Here is an 18,695-nt window from a genome sequence, read left to right as displayed (position 1 = left end):
TAAATGACATATGAAAAAAGCGATAAAAAGGATTAATAGTCAATGTTTTTTAAATGATATTAAAATGGTACAGTTTCCTCAGAATCCTTTCTTTTTTCCATTTCTCTCTCATGCGTAAATGACAAAATAAGCATATTAAAGCGCTTAGAGCTTCTAAAGATTAGGTGCTATAAAAAGTCCTCATTATTATTATTATTATTATTAATAATCTGGATTGAGAGAGAAAAACAAATTGCACTGCACAAATACAACCAAACTGAACTTGTACCAAGTAACCTACAGTAATTTGGTTCATCGTAACGGTATGTTTACGCTTTCCTTGGGATCTATCTACAGTGTTCATAATGTCAATGATACATAGATGCAATTGCCAGTGACACTATGCCTATATGTTAAATTTGTCAGTTACAAGGCACACATACTGTATTCTGTTTTAATCCTTCGTTGTTGTTTCTTAAACCTATTATAATGTTCTAAAAATCGATTATTAAATATAAAAATGTCCAAATGGTTGCCCCTGCCCACCCACTTCTGTTCTCTCTGGATTATCATAGCTAGATAGGAATGAAAATCCATGAAAATACGAGCATTAGGGATTTTCACCTGTCATATGACAATGTCCCTGGACCTATAAATGATGGTGATGTTAGTCAAGCCATCCAAAGGAGAGAGAGAGAGAGAGGGAATTGTATAGTCTTTAGAAATGTTAATTAAAGCAGAATAATGACTTAGATGAATTCTCATTATATTAAACTATTTTAAATACATCTAGTTGTTTCATCGTTTCACTTACTTTTTGTTCCACACTAATTTCCTTACGCCAGTATGTGAATGCCTGACTGTACAGGTTCAGTGCATTAAAAGCTAACCGTGTTTGCGGTGCACTACTTTCTTCATAAAAACCATATTTGATGTTTAAATCATGAGCATGTCTATTGATTTTATAAATGTGAATAAAAATAGAAGCTGACAATCAACTTTGCATATGTGACTGTGAACAAGAAGAAAATTCGTAGAACTACATTTTTTAGGGGACACACTCGTAGGGATGTGAGGAGTTCATTTGCTCGGTCAATATACAGTTGCCAGAAGCATATCGTAACTCCATTCAAATGCAGATATGTGTATTTGTAAGTGATAAAAGTAAAAGCCTCGTTTCCTTATAATGTAAAATGTATACATCTTGTGGTATATCATTGATACAGCATACATACTATACATATATTCTATATACACGTAAAATTTAATAATATCTTGTGGATGAATCTTTATTAATGTTTTTGTACAGATTCCATAATTTGATAAATATTTCATACTCAATTTTGCTTAAGTTCTGTAAATAGATTTAAACTGACAAGAATTCATATGAGGACTGATGTGATTTTTTTGATGACTTATGACTGTATGTTTGATATGATTTTGATGAATATCAGTATTAGCTTATATCATCATGCATTACCCACACATACGTTCTATAATAAGTATGATTTGCATATTAATGACATATTGCATCTGATTGGTTGAGCTTGTTATGTCTCCACATATGGAGACTATATTTCTCATCCGATTTTGATAGCACTTGATAGATAGGTTGATATAATCAAAATCTTGGATTTTTTTTATTGGGAGCAAATATTTTTGCGTTACTAATTAGGTCTTAAAGTTAGTCTATAAGAAAATAGTAAAATTGATATGAATTATCATTTAAATAGGTTGAGTAGAATTAAGCGATCATGATGAGCAGTATAAGGTCCACTTGGGCCTCTTGTTTTACATTCTAGCTGGATTTGACCAAAAGGGAATCTCTTGATAAAATTCTGTTTTATGGTGAGTTTTATGACAAAGTGTCTTCTCCTTTTACTCTCGATAGGTTGATATATAGATACATACATACATACAAGCACACAGGTTTATGTACTAATAGTTTATTTGATTTTGTCTTAGTTGGTTTTAATGGAACTTTCAGTACATTACTGGCTATATCATGCGGAGGATATGACACCTAAGTACCTTACAAAGGATACACCAATGCAGTTGACCTTGGTGGGTGTCAAACCACAACCATTGCATGGATGTCAAACCACAACCATTGCATGGATGTCAAACCACAACCATTGCATGGATGTCAAACCACAACCATTGCATGGGTGTCACACCACAACCATTGCATGGATGTCAAACCACAACCATTGCATGGATGTCAAACCACAACCATTGCATGGATGTCAAACCACAACCATTGCATGGGTGTCACACCACAACCATTGCATGGATGTCAAACCACAACCATTGCATGGATGTCAAACCACAACCATTGCATGGATGTCAAACCACTACCATTGCATGAAAAGTCCAGTGCTCTACCAACTGAGCTACCATGGCCAGAAATATTAAAGATGAAACAAACCCAGGCTACTGCTCACGTTAAATTGTGAATAATTAAGGTTGACAGGTAAACTATTCCTTTTGTAGTTGCATGGTGCTAATACAGACCCATTGTCCAACATTTGGATGTCATTAACTATTTACTTGATCAATGATTGAGAAAAATACCATAATTATGTCATTGAATCTGTGATGCTGAGGTTACTTCACAATCCAAGTTAGATATGCCATTAATTGATTAAAGCCTTTGATTGATTCTGTACCTTCTGTGCTCTAAATTATACTTGAAAATTTTGTGTACATTCTGTATTTTTCAGGATAACTATCTGAGTAGACCAGTTCTCTTTATGATTCAGACCTATTATTTGTTCATTTATGAGAATGACATGTCAGGTATATTGACATATTAGACTCATTGACATATGTATATTGGCATACCAGGTACATTGACATATCATGTATATTGACATAGGTATATTGACATGTCAGTTACACTGACATATCAGGTACATTGAAATATCAGGTAGACTGACATATCAGGTATACTGACATATCAGGTATATTGACATATCAGGTATATATACATTTAAGGTATATTGACATATCAGGTACATTGATATATCAGGTATATTGACATGTCAGGTACATTGACATATCTAGTACATAAATAGAGAAAATTAAACAGGAAAGGTGACGGACTGTTCTCAAAAGATTGATGCTATGATCCCATAATATCATTGCAGATTTCAGGATGACCAATTGTCTTACCTACAAATGAGAGGGAGATATTACCTACACAAATATTACATACACGATATTACCTACAAATGACAAGGAAGATATTACCTACATAAATATTACCTACATGATATTACCTACATATGACAGGGAGATATTACCTACACAAATATTACCTAACCTCTTAATGCTTAGCGTCACCCGAGACAGCTGCTAGTACCATTTGTACAAGTCTTTGGTATGACTCCATCAGGGTTCAAGCTGATGACTTCCTATATCCAAGGCAAACACTCTATTAGCTTAGCAAAGACATTATTAATGCATATTGTTTAATTGGTTTTCAATCTTATGAATTCGTATAAAACATAAAGTTCATTTCTTACTAATATAAATAAAAATGTCGAGTTTCAAAGAAATAAATGAAAGAATTTTAGTTTAATCATCTTTTACATATATATTGTCAAAAGATGTATAATGAATACATTAATACAGAAGTAGTTCTTGTCTGGTGTTATAAACTAATAAATTAATGTTTTCTGTATTACATAATGTGTACTTATTTTGATTGATTCAGACAAAAGAGAAAAATTCATGATTAAGGGTAGTTGATTCACCATTTGTAATAACTTGCAATTACAATATTGTAATCTAGTTACACTGTTAAAATTCATTACAATGGATAGCTTCTTTTGTTTTCTTTTTATGTCATATTGCCAAAATACACTGAATATGAATGTGTACCAAATGTGTTTATTATGTAGATATAACTAAGAAGATTTTCTATTTGAAAATAAAGTATTGCTTAAAACCAGTGTCAAATGCAAATATGCATACTGGGAAATAGAGGGCATAATTCAAATAAGAGAATGAAAACATATGCATATCTATCTATCTATCTATCTGTCTGTCTGTCTGTCTATTTGTCTGTCTATATATCTATCTGTCTGTCTGTCTGTCTGTCTATCTATTTTGCATGTCATGCTTTGCTCCCACTTCCCGCTGTTCAACTCTCACTTCTCCCTGATCTGTCCAACAGGAGAAGTCACTTCTCCCTGATCTGTCCAACAGGAGAAGTCACTTCTCCCTAAAGTTGAAGTCTAGCTTCACCTGTGGTTACATAATGTGTACTTACTGTGATTGTAACCATTCCTTATACCTGTTACATAGGTTTGGCAATACTGTGTAATTATTATAATATATTTAATGTGTACTTACTGTGATTGTAACCATTCCTATTACCTGTTACATAGGTGTGGCAGTGCTGTGTAATTATTATGATATATTTAATGTGCAGGCTGATTAAAATAATTATCTTTTCATCAGAAATAGAAAATAAATTCATTTTTTTTAGTTTGTGGGGTTAATTTTTCAATATATTTCTGAGTTGTATTTTCTAATTTGCTTGTATTGCATGTATTAACAAAGGACACACATAAATGATGCATAAATACGGAAGTAGTTCTTTTATGGTGTTTTGAACTACGAACTTAAAGTTTTCTGCATTACTTAATGTGATTTTAACAAATTCAGATGCTTGTTAACAAAGGCATGGCAGAAATGTGTAATTATTGATCAAGATAATTATCTGTTCATCAGAAATAGGAGAGAAAATTCATTTTTGGGGGTGGGTGGAGGTAATTTTATTTCTAGGGTTGTATTACCTCATTTTCAAGGTTCTGTGGAAAGAAATAATGTAATACTGATCAAAACTAACAAATTATGGAACTCTACTCAGTATCCACATGCCACAATTAAAATAGGTATGGTCATGGGTCCAACAAATTTGCATACATTTTGTTCAGTTAAATTGTTTCAGTTATTTTTAAGTTTTGTCCACTTAGAAGTAATTATAATGTGTTGACAGGACATGGCTTTGTTGATACATCTATCACAACACGGGTCATTTTAAAAAAATGTTGGTTTTGACATTCATAGTATGTTATTATTGGTATACCGTCATTTTATAATTGGTGTGTGTGTAAATCAGGTAGTAAGAATAAAACCATTCAGTACTCTACTTATACACTGCATGTGTGTATTTCATTTTTCTTTTAGTTTTTTTCTTTTCCAGCTTTAATGTGATTTTTCAGCACATGATAAGCTGCTGATGGTGACCCATATATTTGGTGGAGGAAGACTCCTGGAAAGCCCTAGCAAAAGCCATTTACCCCTGGAAAGCTACTGGCAAGATTTCTCACACACCCACTCTGGCCAAGCTGAGTCAAAATCCCATGTGAATGTTAGTGAGATGTTAGTGATACGTGAAGGCAAGCACCTTAGACCACTTGGCTAACTAGACCCCAGTAAGGATGTAAATCAAGCAGCAAGAATAAAATGATTCAAGTACTTAAACTTAACTAAATATTGCATCAAGCACGTACCAATCAGATGTCATGCATTTTTGTTTAATCTCAGTTTGAGAATTTGGATTGTATTAATCAGTTTACTTTCAGTTAAAAGGAATTAATGAAGAAGATGAATATCTAGTAGAACACATTTTACTTTTCAGAATTTGGAGAAGAGCAGTACATGATTGGAAAAGATGAACTGGCCAAAAGATAAGAGGAAGATGAGGGGTATCCTCCAGTCATAATTGGTGTCACTGGAAAAGATTGATGATAAGACTTGAGGGAGGAGATCTACAGGATCTAAGACCTTGTTTAGATTTGTGATTTAGGATAATTAGTTCATTTTGTTTATTCAGAAACTTCAACTTCTCTTTATTACATATATTTAAATAAGACTATTTTTTTTTAATGTATTAGTTTTTCTACCACAAATCTGGCTAATAATTTTATATCACACAGCTTACGGTACATTTTGGATATTAGGAATATTGTAATAACTTTGTAAAAGTCATATGTAGTTGTAATAACTTTGTAAAAGTGATATGTACTTGTAATAACTTTGTAAAAGTCATATGTAGTTTATTATGTTTTATATTCACTTACCTATAATGAATACCATTTTAATACAATTTCATATACTTGACTATAGTTTTGATGTTTATACTGAAAAAATCAAATCACATGTAAACAGATCAATATTCATGGTAATCAATGATTAGGATCTAAGTATAGTAGTAAAGTAGCATTCTGTGTCAGGGATTTCAGTTTTCCTTTGTACACAGTTATGGACATATTTTTACAACAAAGATACTTGATGACCCATGTGTGTTTATTTCTCTATGCACTGATCTTTACACAAAGATACTTGATGACCCATGTGTGCTTATTTCTCTATGCACTGATCTTTACACAAAGATACTTGATGACCCATGTATGCTTATTTCTCTATGCACTGATCTTTACACAAAGATACTTGATGACCCATGTGTGCTTATTTCTCTATGCACTGATCTTTACACAAAGATACTTGATGACCCACGTGTGCTTATTTCTCTATGCACTGATCTTTACACAAAGATACTTGATGACCCATGTGTGCTTATTTCTCTATGCACTGATCTTTACACAAAGATACTTGATGACCCATGTATGCTTATTTCTCTATGCACTGATCTTTACACTTGTTCTTATTATCCGTATTTTTCATTATTTGATAAATAATGAGGATGTACTGAATTTAGTTCCTTTTGTTCAAGTGAAAAATTTAGTTTTTATATGAGACTATTTTTGTTCCTTTTAAAGATATTTTTTGTAAAATAATGGTTATAGTGGCAATGAGATACTGCATGGTTATATTGCGACAACCATTTTCATTAGAAACAATAATTCTTTTTATGATATATCCAAATTTTAAATTAGACATTTAATTTTGAAACACAGTTTTGAAGTTGTTAATGATTGTATATTCACACGTTTTCTTGAAGGCCACCAAATTGTGTAAAGTCTTGCAGACAGTATTTATTAATGAGTGTAAGTCAGAGTAACAATACATATATAAAATTGAATTCATTGTAACCCAAAGTAGAGAACTTATGATGACACTTGTATGTAATCAAGTAGATATTGATGTTATATTTTATTTGCATTGTGTGTTGGCTTTTGGCCATGATTATAGATTCTAAGGGTCATTTTGTAAACAATGTGTTACGTAGATTATATTTTAAGATAATTATTACTTGTAGGAAAACATGTTTACTTGGATCTAAACTTAGATTTGTTTTCCCCTCAGGAATTCTAAGTCTACCTGGTATTTGCTATGTTCTTTACAATGGTTTTAGGAAAGGACCAGGCCTTTACAACTTAGAATGTTCTGGAAATGAACTTTTGGATCCTCATCCTGGTCCTCATATTGTGTCTTAGGTTTTTATATTAAGGTTGTATTGATAAAAAAATATTTATTGAGTTGAGACCAGATTTAATTTGAGAGTAAAGTTTTCTTTCATTTATGCATTGGAATTACAAAGTGCACCTTAGTACTTCAGACTAAATCACTGTTTTTGGTATTAATTTGAATTCATTTAGAGACAGTTTGAATTATATCATTGTGATTGATCAAGACTGTTAGTACGTCAACATTATTCCAGACTATTGGTACATAAGCACATTCAAGATTGGAATTCATTCAGCACACTACTGGAATTCATTCAGAATACACTATACTGTTTTTTACTTATGATATAATTTGTTGGACTATTTGGGATGCAATTCACAATACTCTATGTACTTTTTAAATTTTCACTTTGCGTTTTAGGGAAATAAATTATTTGTTGAATTTTACAAAACTTATTAGTTTTTGCTTTTTTCTGAAACTTAGTTTAAGACCCTAGAGTTGTAACAATTGCTTATACTTGTTTACTGTAAAAAAAATGTAAGTGTTGTATAAGACGGGTTAGATTAATCAAAAGAAAAAACTGTTACAGATTCTGACTGCATCCATATTTAGGGAACGAAACAAATTTTGCATTTTAGTTGGGTTCCCCTTTTATGTTCTTTTATTTATTACTTTCCCTCCACCAAATAACTGTTGCTGCTGTTCTTATTGTATATATCATGCACTCCACAATAACATGATTTAAAAGTTTTTTTATGTAAAAACTGTAACATTTTTGTGTAAATATTTAAATGAAGTTTATCTGCACTAGACAAAATCTTGCTATGCAGTAAGCTTTTTTGAGATGACGAGATACCATTTTCTTGCACCATTATTACCCTCCCACCCCCAGTTTTTCTTGCACTACTTGTTATGAGAAATTTTTAAAATGATCGTGACCTTTAAAATTTTTAATTTTATTATGCCCTCTCTACCATTAGTGGGGACATCATAATTGTGTCCTGTCCATCATTCTCTCTACCATTAGTGGGGACATTAATTGTGTCCTGTCTATCCATCATTTTGTCTACCATTAGTGGGGACATTAATTGTGTCCTGTCCATCCATCATTCTGTCTACCATTAGTAGGGACATCATACTTGTATCCTGTCCATCCATCATTCTCTCTACCATTAGTGGGGACATTAATTTATCCTGTCCATCCATCATTCTCTCTACCATTAGTGGGGATATCATAACTGTATCCTGTCCATCCATCATTCTCTCTACCATTAGTGGGGACATGATAATTGTGTCCTGTTCATCCATCATTCTGTCTACAATTAGTGGGGACATCATGTGTCCTGTCCATCCATCATTCTGTCTACCATTAGTGGGGATACCATTACTGTATCCTGTCCATCAATCATTCTCTCTATCATTAGTGTGGACATCATAATTGTGTCCTGTCCATCCATCATTCTCTCTACGATTAGTGGGGACATTAATTGTATCCTGTCTATCCATCATTCTCTCTACCATTAGTGGCGATATCATAACTGTGTCCTGTCCATCCATCATTCTCTCTACCCTTAGCGTGGACATTAATTGTGTCCTGTCCATCCATCATTCTGTCTACCATTAGTGGGGACATCATACTTGTGTCCTGTCTATCCATCATTCTCTCTACCATTAGTGGGGACATTAATTGTATCCTGTCCATCCATCATTCTCTCTACCATTAGTGGGGACATTAATTGTATCCTGTCCATCCATCATTCTCTCTACCATTAGTGGGGACATTAATTGTATCCTGTCCATCCATCATTCTCTACCATTAGTGGGGATATCATAACTGTATCCTGTCCATCCATCATTCTCTCTACCATTAGTGGGGACATGATAATTGTGTCCTGTTCATCCATCATTCTGTCTACCATTAGTGGGGACATCATGTGTCCTGTCCATCCATCGTTCTGTCTACCATTAGTGGGGATACCATTACTGTATCCTGTCCATCCATCATTCTCTCTACCATTAGTGGGGACATCATAATTGTGTCCTGTCCATCCATCATTTTCTCTGCCATTAGTGGGGACATCATAACTGTGTCCTGTCCATCCATCATTCTCTCTACCATTAGTGGGGACATTAATTGTGTCCTGTCCATCCATCATTCTCTCTACCATTAGTGGGGACGTCATAATTGTGTCCTGTCGATCCATCATTCTCTCTACCATTAGTGGGGATATTAATTGTGTCATAACTGTGTCCTGTCCATCCATCATTCTGTTCATCCATACTTCCATCCATCCATGCAGAGAAGTTTGTTAGCATGATTTCTCTAAAATAACCTGATGTAGTCAGGTTTGGTTGTCATGTTTTTATTCATGTCATGTGATCTGATTTGATGTTTCAGTAATTACATTATTAATATTGTAAACATTTAGAAATCTTTGACTTGTCTTTATTGACAAGATTCTTCTCAGCATGAATAAGCGAAATCCAAATGAGGTTGCATTACATATCTGTATTTTCCACATTACAGCGAGGAATGTTTAACAGAGTGGAAGGAAAAAGTGCCAAATTTAGCAAAAGGGGTATATTTGTGGAATGAAAGGGCACATTTGTGCAAAAAAAGACGTTTTTGTCTCAAAAACATGATGTCAGTGATAAAATTTCACATTTAATCTGTCTGGAAGCAGAAATAAAAAATAATATTTATTATTAGATTCGACATTAAATAAACAGGAAAATAAGGGGGGAAATTTGAAACAACAACTGATTTAAGGTGTTAGTGATATAAAGAGAGGCAGATGCGAGGGCTCTTGTAGCGCAGAGGTGAAGACTGAATGAGTGTAGAGGGTAACAAAGCAGTCACTGAATGCCGAAGGTTGTTGTTAGGTTTATATTTATAGGTATAGCATATACATCAACATTTATAGGTACGAATTATTGCGCATCATGGTAGATTGTTGTTGTAGGGTTTAACGCCATTTGTTAGCACAAGATAGGCTATACATGGCGGCCAGTATTAATGGTGGAGGAAGAACCCGGGAAAACCCAGGAAAGAATCACTGACCCACGAGAAGCTACTGGCAAGCTTTCTCACATACCAACATAGAACGAACCCGCGACTCGAACCCACGACTCGAACCCACGCAGACAGAGGTGAGATGGCACTGATCCGTAACAGTGAGCGCTTTAGACCACTCGGACACTCGCATCATGGTAGACACAGCTGGGATGAACAGACTAAAATACTGACTGAAAATAGGCATCTTCCTAAAGTACATTTTTGGACTAGACCTCTCTGGTGCCCTACTGGTTAGAGTGTCTGCCAATGATATGTAAGATTGCAGGTTCGAACTCAGGCCGAGTCATACCAAAGACTTACAAAAATGGTACTAACAGCTGCCTTGCTAGGTGCTTAGCATTAAGAGGTTAGTATTAGGACTGGTTGGCATGGTGTCAGGATAATGTGACTGGGTGGGAAATGCTGCTACATGTCTGCAGCATGATGCCCCAGTGCTAGACATAACTATAAACCGCAACACTACAGACATTGTAGAGATATGACTGAAAAATTGTTAAACTATGTTAAACATCCAAATCTGGCACACACACTCGGGTGAAATTATGACCCAATGGTAGAATTATCTATTATCGAAACTCATCGTTGATTTCTAACCCACTCCTAAAATGAAATAAAAATAGTTGTAACATATAGATCTATATTTATAGGTTTAGCATAAAGATGCAGATTTATAAGCAAAAGTATGAAATACCAGAACAACAATGTTTGTTATTTTTGTAATAGTTACATGAATTTTTAAAGCACCCATATGATACTTGTTTTGTATGAATATTCATGTTGTTGTTTGAAATTAAGATATTCTTAAGTCATCACGTAATTATAATTCATTGCTTTAATCGTAAAATTTGAGAACAGTGTTTAGTTTATCATAGTTGGTCTGTTATAAAAGAAACAACCCTCACTTGTAGTTTCTGATGAATACATCTAGAGGGAAAATAGAGAAATATGCTTCTTGTTTGTAAAGGTTTTAACTTAAGATTTATTGTGCTATCTTTCCCAATAATAACAATAATAATAACAATAATGAATAATAAATAATAGTATTAATACTTTAATAATTAATCAGAATAAATAGTCATTTCTTTGTGTGTTCAAGATTTGTTTTCCCATCTAACCCTGCTTTGTGCAATTATCCAACATTTCAGACCTGGCATAGACATTATATTTACGCAGTTTATCCAAAGTAGAACATATTATTTTGTTTTTATGGGATTTTCCAAAAATCAGTCGTTACAAATTTCATTTCTGCAAAAATAACTACACCTCTCCACCATCAACAATAATCAAACTTTATGCATGACATGCATTTGGGTTTAGGAAGAACACTACTAATTTCACATCAAAAAGTCAAAGTTGAAGGTGACTGTTATGAGGGAAGAATGTTTTCCATAAACAATGCTAGTTAAGTATTAACTGTAGTTACCAAGCTTTGTGGACAGCTTGTATATAGGGTAAGGAGGAGACCTGCACATGTTTGCATCAAAAGTTCAAAGGTCAAGGTATCTGAAACGAAAAGTGAATACTTATTTTCTAATAATTACTCGAGTTCTCCACTGACTACAGCTATCAAGTACATATGACCTTTCCTTGAGGCTACAAAACTTGTTTGATTTTCAGGCAAAAGGTAAAGGTCATTGCTACTGTGAAAAATAAAAGAAAAAATTCTGCACACTTGTTGAGGTCTCCACCTTTATCAGCTACCAAACTTTGTGGATTGTTTTCATCACTTACGATAAAAAGTTTACTCATTTTGGAGTTCAGGTTCACTATGACTGAAAAAATGGTTCTGTAAATTACATTTCCACCATCTACAGTTTACCAAACTTTGTAGATGGCTTTCATTTTGGGCAAGGAACAGATGCTTGTGCTTCCTGACTTTTCCATGTTGCATAAGTTGATACAGTTGGCAAATAAAAGAGATTCCCATATTTTCTGGTATTTCTATGTCATAGAAACTTTCTCTGGTTCCCAAAAGTATAGACACTCATAAACCACACAGAATACTAGGGTTTGCAGTAAGTTTCTATAATTTTCTATGTTCTAGAAACATAACATTGCATGCTGTTAAAAATTGGCAATAAGCATTATCAAGTGCTAAAGCTTGGTGGGCAATGAGTTAAATATGTGCAGTTTTAGTGCCAATACATCTTTTTTACTCTTATTATCATTTTTTTAAAAAAATGGACAAAATAACAGTCTGATATAAATAAAGGCGAACTCTATTCAGTACATTTCCGAAGTTACATGGTATTTATTGACACTTTTTTATCCTTCTGGACTGAAGTCATATGTACACAAATATAAACTGTAAGAACAATACAGTGTTTGCAGGTAACATCAAATAAAGGCATGCGACTTTATGTAATTGTGTTTACTCTCGTGAAGCACTGTGCCAAGAACAACCCTTTCTATGTTCTGAAGTTGAAAGCATAATATGTTATATATATATATATATATGATGTGTGGCGGAAAATTGTATTTGGTATCAAGAGCCACAGAGTTTAGTATGAGCTGCAATACTGCATAATGTTTTATTTCCATCTACTATATACACGTTTTTATAGCAGTATTTTTTTATATCCATTGTCAACACAGTTTGTTAACATGATGTAGTGTAGAATGTGTTCACACTTCCAGTGTAATTTCCAACAGAATTAGTGTAGCATGATGTAGTGATGTTTAGAATGCATACACACTTCAGGTGTAATTGCCAAACACAGTTTGTAGCATGATGTAGTGCTGTGCAGAATGGAATGTATATATACTTTAAGTGTAATTACCAACATAATGTAGTACTCTTTTGAATGTATAAACACTTATAGTGTAATTGTCTCTTAGCTTGACAACGTTATACATGAATCAAATAGATATAAAGATTTCATTGGTCAGCACATTGATGTGATGCCTTCTAATACTGGTGTGATTGCCATTTTCCTGGACAGAAGGTGCAATGCATGTACACCATGTCAAAGGGAAGTAACTCTTCCTATCAGTAGTAACAAATGTCAGCCTTTTCCTATGCAGTGTCTTTCATGTCATGGTCATTAATGCCATGGCTATCCTTTTAAATTACCTTTTTAAAATCCATTTTGAATATCATAGAGATATTTAAATATGATACAGGAGGCTGAGGTATTCATTTAACAAAACAATTCAAGGTTCAGGTTTGATTCCTATGATTAAACAAGATGCTTACGTATTCTTGGCCAACCTACTTTACTTGACTTGATAAAATATAACCATGATGATGTTGCTGTGCCATAAAACACCCCCCCCCCCCAAAAAAAATACTGAGACATTAAATAAACATAGATCTCACTTTTATAAAATAAGTTATGCATTACAAATGATGTTACTAAGTAACCCCGTTAAGTAGCATGACAACTATTTTATATAACTATATGTACCAGCATTATGCATAGGCTTTGCCTACAGCTTTTTATAGATGAAGACTAGATAAGTTATATCTTGCAACACTCGCCTGTCTGCGACTAGAACAGTATTAATTTCTCAGTCTGTTTAAAGCAAATAACGCAGTTATGTTTTTAATGAAAATACAGAATTATTTAGGCTTGTTACCCATCAAGTTGTGCTTCCTTGTGGAAAAATGAGTTTGATGCATGTGTGAATTGATAAAGCTAAAGAACTGTGCATATAGTTGTGTGTATATGAGAAAAGGAGTACATTAGGCATGTACACCAAAGAGTAGGTGTGCATGAGTATTTTAGTATCTTATAGAGAATTGTTATATTTTGTATGCCTTCAGTAAATGCCCGTTGTGTATTGGTGTTCAAAGATGGTAAATTAATGTGTTCATTTGCTTTGTGCATACAATAGAGAAAGAGGGATAGAGACTTTATAAGCAGTCTCAATGGGTAAATCATAGCTTCAACCAGTCTGAGAATACAAAAACTTATGGGCTTATTTTCAGTTAGCTTACGAGGTACATGAAAATAAAATCTGTTGAAATTGAAGTTATTTAGGATTTCATTTAAGAACAAGCACATGAAAAGAAATAAAGTTGCACTGAATTCCAATGAGTCACTGATATCATTCAAAAGTTTCTAAGATTATGTACATTGTTGTTGTTCTTATCGGGTTTAACACCATTTTCAGCACACAATAGGCTATACATGTCGGACAGTATTAATGGTGGAGGAAAACCCCGGAAAGAACCACCGACCCACGAGAAGCTACCTGCAAGCTTTCTCACATATCTACATTGGCCGAACCTGAGTCTCGAACACAAGCAGACAGAGGTGAGATGGCAGTGATCCATGACGGAGAGTGCTTTAGACCACTCGGCCACTCTGGGCCCCAAGATTATGTACAAAATTGAATGCAATAAACATTATTTCATTAGAATCCAGTACCTAGCATTTGTTAGAATATATAATTTAGACGTGATCATCATATTTACAACTTGATATATATTAGGGGGAACAAATAAATGAAGTCATTTAGTGATACCAAAGTGACCTTCATAACATGCCAAGAATTTCAAGATTGCACAAGCAATGGTTGATTTGTAGGTCCCCTTTATATCTCAACCCACTTAGATACCAACAAAATTGTAATGTTAATAAATGCTGTGAAATGCAAAATCGAAAATTTATAAGGACACTTTAATAATTGATCTAATTGTTATAATTTGAGTCCAGCTAGGAAATTATTCCTGTGCTACCAAGTTAGATTTCAATAGCAATGATTAATTAATCTATCAATATTAGCTCTGTGTTAATTAATCTATCAATATTAACTCTGTGTTAATTAATCTATCAATATTAGCTCTGTGTTAACTAAACTATCAATATTTGCTCTGTGTTTTGGTCAGTGTATTTCCTTCACTTCAAAGCAACCAGACCACACCAAATGCTGTGCAGAGTATTTCTTTATCGGCTGTAGCTGTTAGATTTGTTATACCAATACCATAATGTCAAGAAAGAAACCATTGTATTGCTGCCATGTATAGCCTATCTTGTGCTGAAAATGGTATTAAATCCTAAAACAACAACAACAACAACAACACACAAATATTAATAATGAGAACGGTAGGCTGCTGGAATAGGTACACATCACTTGATCATGTCATGTACAATTAGGCATTTATATAAAAATAAAATTCTTAAATAGATGAAACACATGCATATATATATATATATATATATATATATATATATATATATATATATATATATATATATATATATGATTGTGTGACCAAAATAGAAAAGACTGTCTATACTGTGACTGGCCACAATATGAGTTCAAAATATTCAGTATGAACTCTGCTAAATTTAACATATACACATTAATACCATTTCAGGTTTGGCTCTAAAAATGCTATTCGTTCTACATATCTATTTGTATGGTTGTCATGTAAGAATTTTACAAAGGATTATTAACACAGCTCCCAACTGCTTCAGTGACCTAAATGGTTAAAGTTTCTGCCTTGAATGCAGGAGGTCGCGTGTTCCAACTCCAGCCGAGTCTTACCAAAGACTTATATCAATGTACTTGCAGCTGACTTGCCTAGGGCTCAGTATTAAGAGGTTAGTGTTAGGAGTGATTGGCCTGGTGTCAGGATAATGTGACACAAAGAACTCGGGATATGAACAATATCCAGAAGTAGAAAGCGAATGACCAGATGTCTAGTAGAGGTGTATACTTAGTGATGATGGCTCTGAGTGATGCCCCATCTGCTAATTAGGGTGAACCCATTGAATGAAACAGGCAGTGCCAAGCTGAGTTGTTTGTAGACCATTTGGATTCTAGAGAAAGCTCATTAACATATGCTATGTACAGTCAAAATGGCTGTAGAGCAAACAGATTTGAGGAGAATGATCTGCCCACTAATTAACATAATTATTTCTTTAAAACGCAAAACTGAAAATTGAAAACTGAAGTTTTTAAACTTTAAATGAAGTCATGATGGATGCCAGAGTTTTGTTTTAAGAAAGAGGTGAAACTTGAATGAAAATTGGACAAATGGTATTGAGGGTATTGAGTTCAAATTTTACATGCTAAATTAGTACAGTCAATTACTTTGGCCAGTGGGATATTATAATTTCTGCCAGACACTAGTTCACAGGCATTAGTTCATTGACAAAGTGTACCTTTAATTATAATTATCATGGTATAAAATATTTTCTTATCAAAACTTGTCAATGCTGGCAGTGCATGTAGATGCATTTTATATGTGAAGATTTTGCTCTTTGATCCGCGGGTAAAAATTGGTGTGTGTTTGTGGATGACTGGGAGGGGATAATAGGCGAATTGTGCGGTACAAAGGATTGGGATGGCAATGGCAACCATGCAACGTTTCACTAGTTAAACATTTTAAATATTATGAACATAGAAACATGCTTAAATGATGCTTGGGGCTTTTTTGAGAAATCATTCGCATGTAAATCAAAAAACAGAAATTGATTGTCAGTGTAAATCACTACAGCCTGTAGGTATTGAGCATAGTCATTTAAAAATGCAAACCTAATTATCAAATGATTATTTCACCGAGTTGAAAATCTACAAACCATTTATAAACTTTTAGGAAAATAACTCAAGAATGTTCGTCTTGAGAATTGATTGCCACATTAATAATTATGTCAGTCTCAAAGCTTCTTATTTTAGTTGATATTGGTAAAGTTTTGTGCTGTCTGAGTCATTTGTGACTAGAATCATCTCACCATCCCTACTAAAGCAAACAGCTTGAGGTTTAGCTGGAACCCCATCAGATATGATCTGGAGAACAATGCCATCTGGTGTCAGCTGGTGGATGTTATTAGAGCTATTTCCAACTACATACACATTATCATATTTGTCTGTAGCAACTCCAAGGGGATTGCCATGATTGTCATTACGGTAGACAAACATCTGGCTGCCACTCATGTCAAAACAATACAGGGAATTGTCTTGATTCACGGTGATGTAGACATGGGTAACGGATGAATCTAGGGCAATACAGGTCCATGAGTAATATGAATCGCATTCAAACACATGACAGGACTCCTCGTTTCCTTCAGTGCTGATGAGGATCCAATAACTCTTATGCCTATCGTCACAGTAACCAGATACAACGATTTTCCCATTTCCAGCAGCAGCATTACCCATACATTCAAAACTGGTGCGTATTTCCTTGGTGGGTGTAATCTTTCCATTCTTGACAGACAGGAGATGGACTGTTTTCCTACCTGGTAAAGTCACAGCTACATCATCATTATCATTCACAACACAGATCTGATGTGGGTAATATTTAAGTTTGTAGCTGGTGATTAGGTTGTATGACGAATCCAGCAGACACAAGCTGTCATTTTTAAAATCCGCTAGCATTACATGACCTGAGAACAAATACGTGACACCAGCATAGTCTGGTGGTTTATCATAATTACCTTTAATATCAATAAATCTATGTCTTTGAATTAGACAGTGTTTGGATCGCTTCCTGAAAACTGGAACAGGCAGATATTGATTTTTGTTACTGCATATTATCTTTGCCAAACTATCCAGGCCTGCTGATGACAGTATCGACTGAACTTGGGGATTTACTTCCAACAGGACTGTAGTGGTTTATGTCTTTGTGTACTTTTCTTGAATCTGATCCATGTATGAAGTAAGCTGTGTCATCATCTTTTCTCTCATAAGAAACACCTGCGTTGCAGTTCCATATTTTTTCACTGTTTCTAGAAGTATATGTCAATTTCAAATCGAATTGATCAAGGACTGAAATCTATTTCTTTCTTCTTTTTTCATCATTTCCTCCTTGTAAACTCTATTTCCTTCTATCTGCACTCTTCTCTCTAACTCATCAAGCACATCATTCAGCTTTTTCCTCAGTTCTCTAATTTGAGTGGTCATGCCATTTACCTGAGACTCAAGGAGATTGATGCTGGTCTCATTGATTTCCTGAATTTTTTTCATATGAGACTCTAATATCTTCATGTGCTCATTTATATTATCAGAGTTTTTATCCCGTTGTAGCCTTGATAATTCTTTCTTCAGATCTGAAACATGAGAACAGCTTCTGTGACTAACAACACAGCATTTTCCACAACATGCTGTGTGATGATCTTTGCAATAGAAATCAATAGATTCCCCGTCATGTTCTGGACAGCTGAACCCCTTCGCAAGCTTCATTACATTCTGTAGATTACTAGTGAATTCTTGCATGGAAATAATAACATTATTTCGAGAAATCTTTTGCTTCTGATGAACTTCTGAGCAATGTTCACACATAGTTTCCTCACACTGTACACAGACA

The 18,695-nt window shown here is 34.1% G+C and overlaps 1 protein-coding gene across 1 annotated transcript; it reads right to left on the bottom strand.

The window, feature by feature from the left end:
• Positions 1–17,031: 17,031 nt before the first annotated feature.
• LOC149774803 (uncharacterized) lies at positions 17,032–18,571 on the bottom strand. Its single transcript, XM_089945009.1, has 2 exons — positions 18,139–18,571; positions 17,032–17,994 (listed from the first exon to the last, which is right to left on the bottom strand). The coding sequence occupies exons 1-2, from the start codon at positions 18,569–18,571 to the stop codon at positions 17,060–17,062; spliced, it is 1,368 nt and encodes a 455-aa protein (XP_089801135.1). The 3' UTR covers positions 17,032–17,059.
• Positions 18,572–18,695: the final 124 nt, after the last annotated feature.

This window comes from Sinohyriopsis cumingii, unplaced genomic scaffold (assembly GCF_028554795.1).
Source record: "Sinohyriopsis cumingii isolate HCF-2022 unplaced genomic scaffold, ASM2855479v2 utg000160l, whole genome shotgun sequence".
Lineage (NCBI taxonomy): Eukaryota > Metazoa > Mollusca > Bivalvia > Unionida > Unionidae > Sinohyriopsis > Sinohyriopsis cumingii.
The sequence above is the reverse complement of the archived record's forward strand: the minus strand, read 5'-3'. Positions and strand labels throughout refer to the sequence as shown.

Coding starts and splice junctions, on each gene's coding strand:
- LOC149774803 (XM_089945009.1), bottom strand. CDS start 18,571: ATGAAGCTTGCGAAGGGGTTCAGCTGTCCAGAACATGACGGGGAATCT. Junction 17,995..18,138: donor GTCCTTGATCAATTCGATTT/GAAATTGACATA, acceptor AAACCACTACAG/TCCTGTTGGAAGTAAATCCC.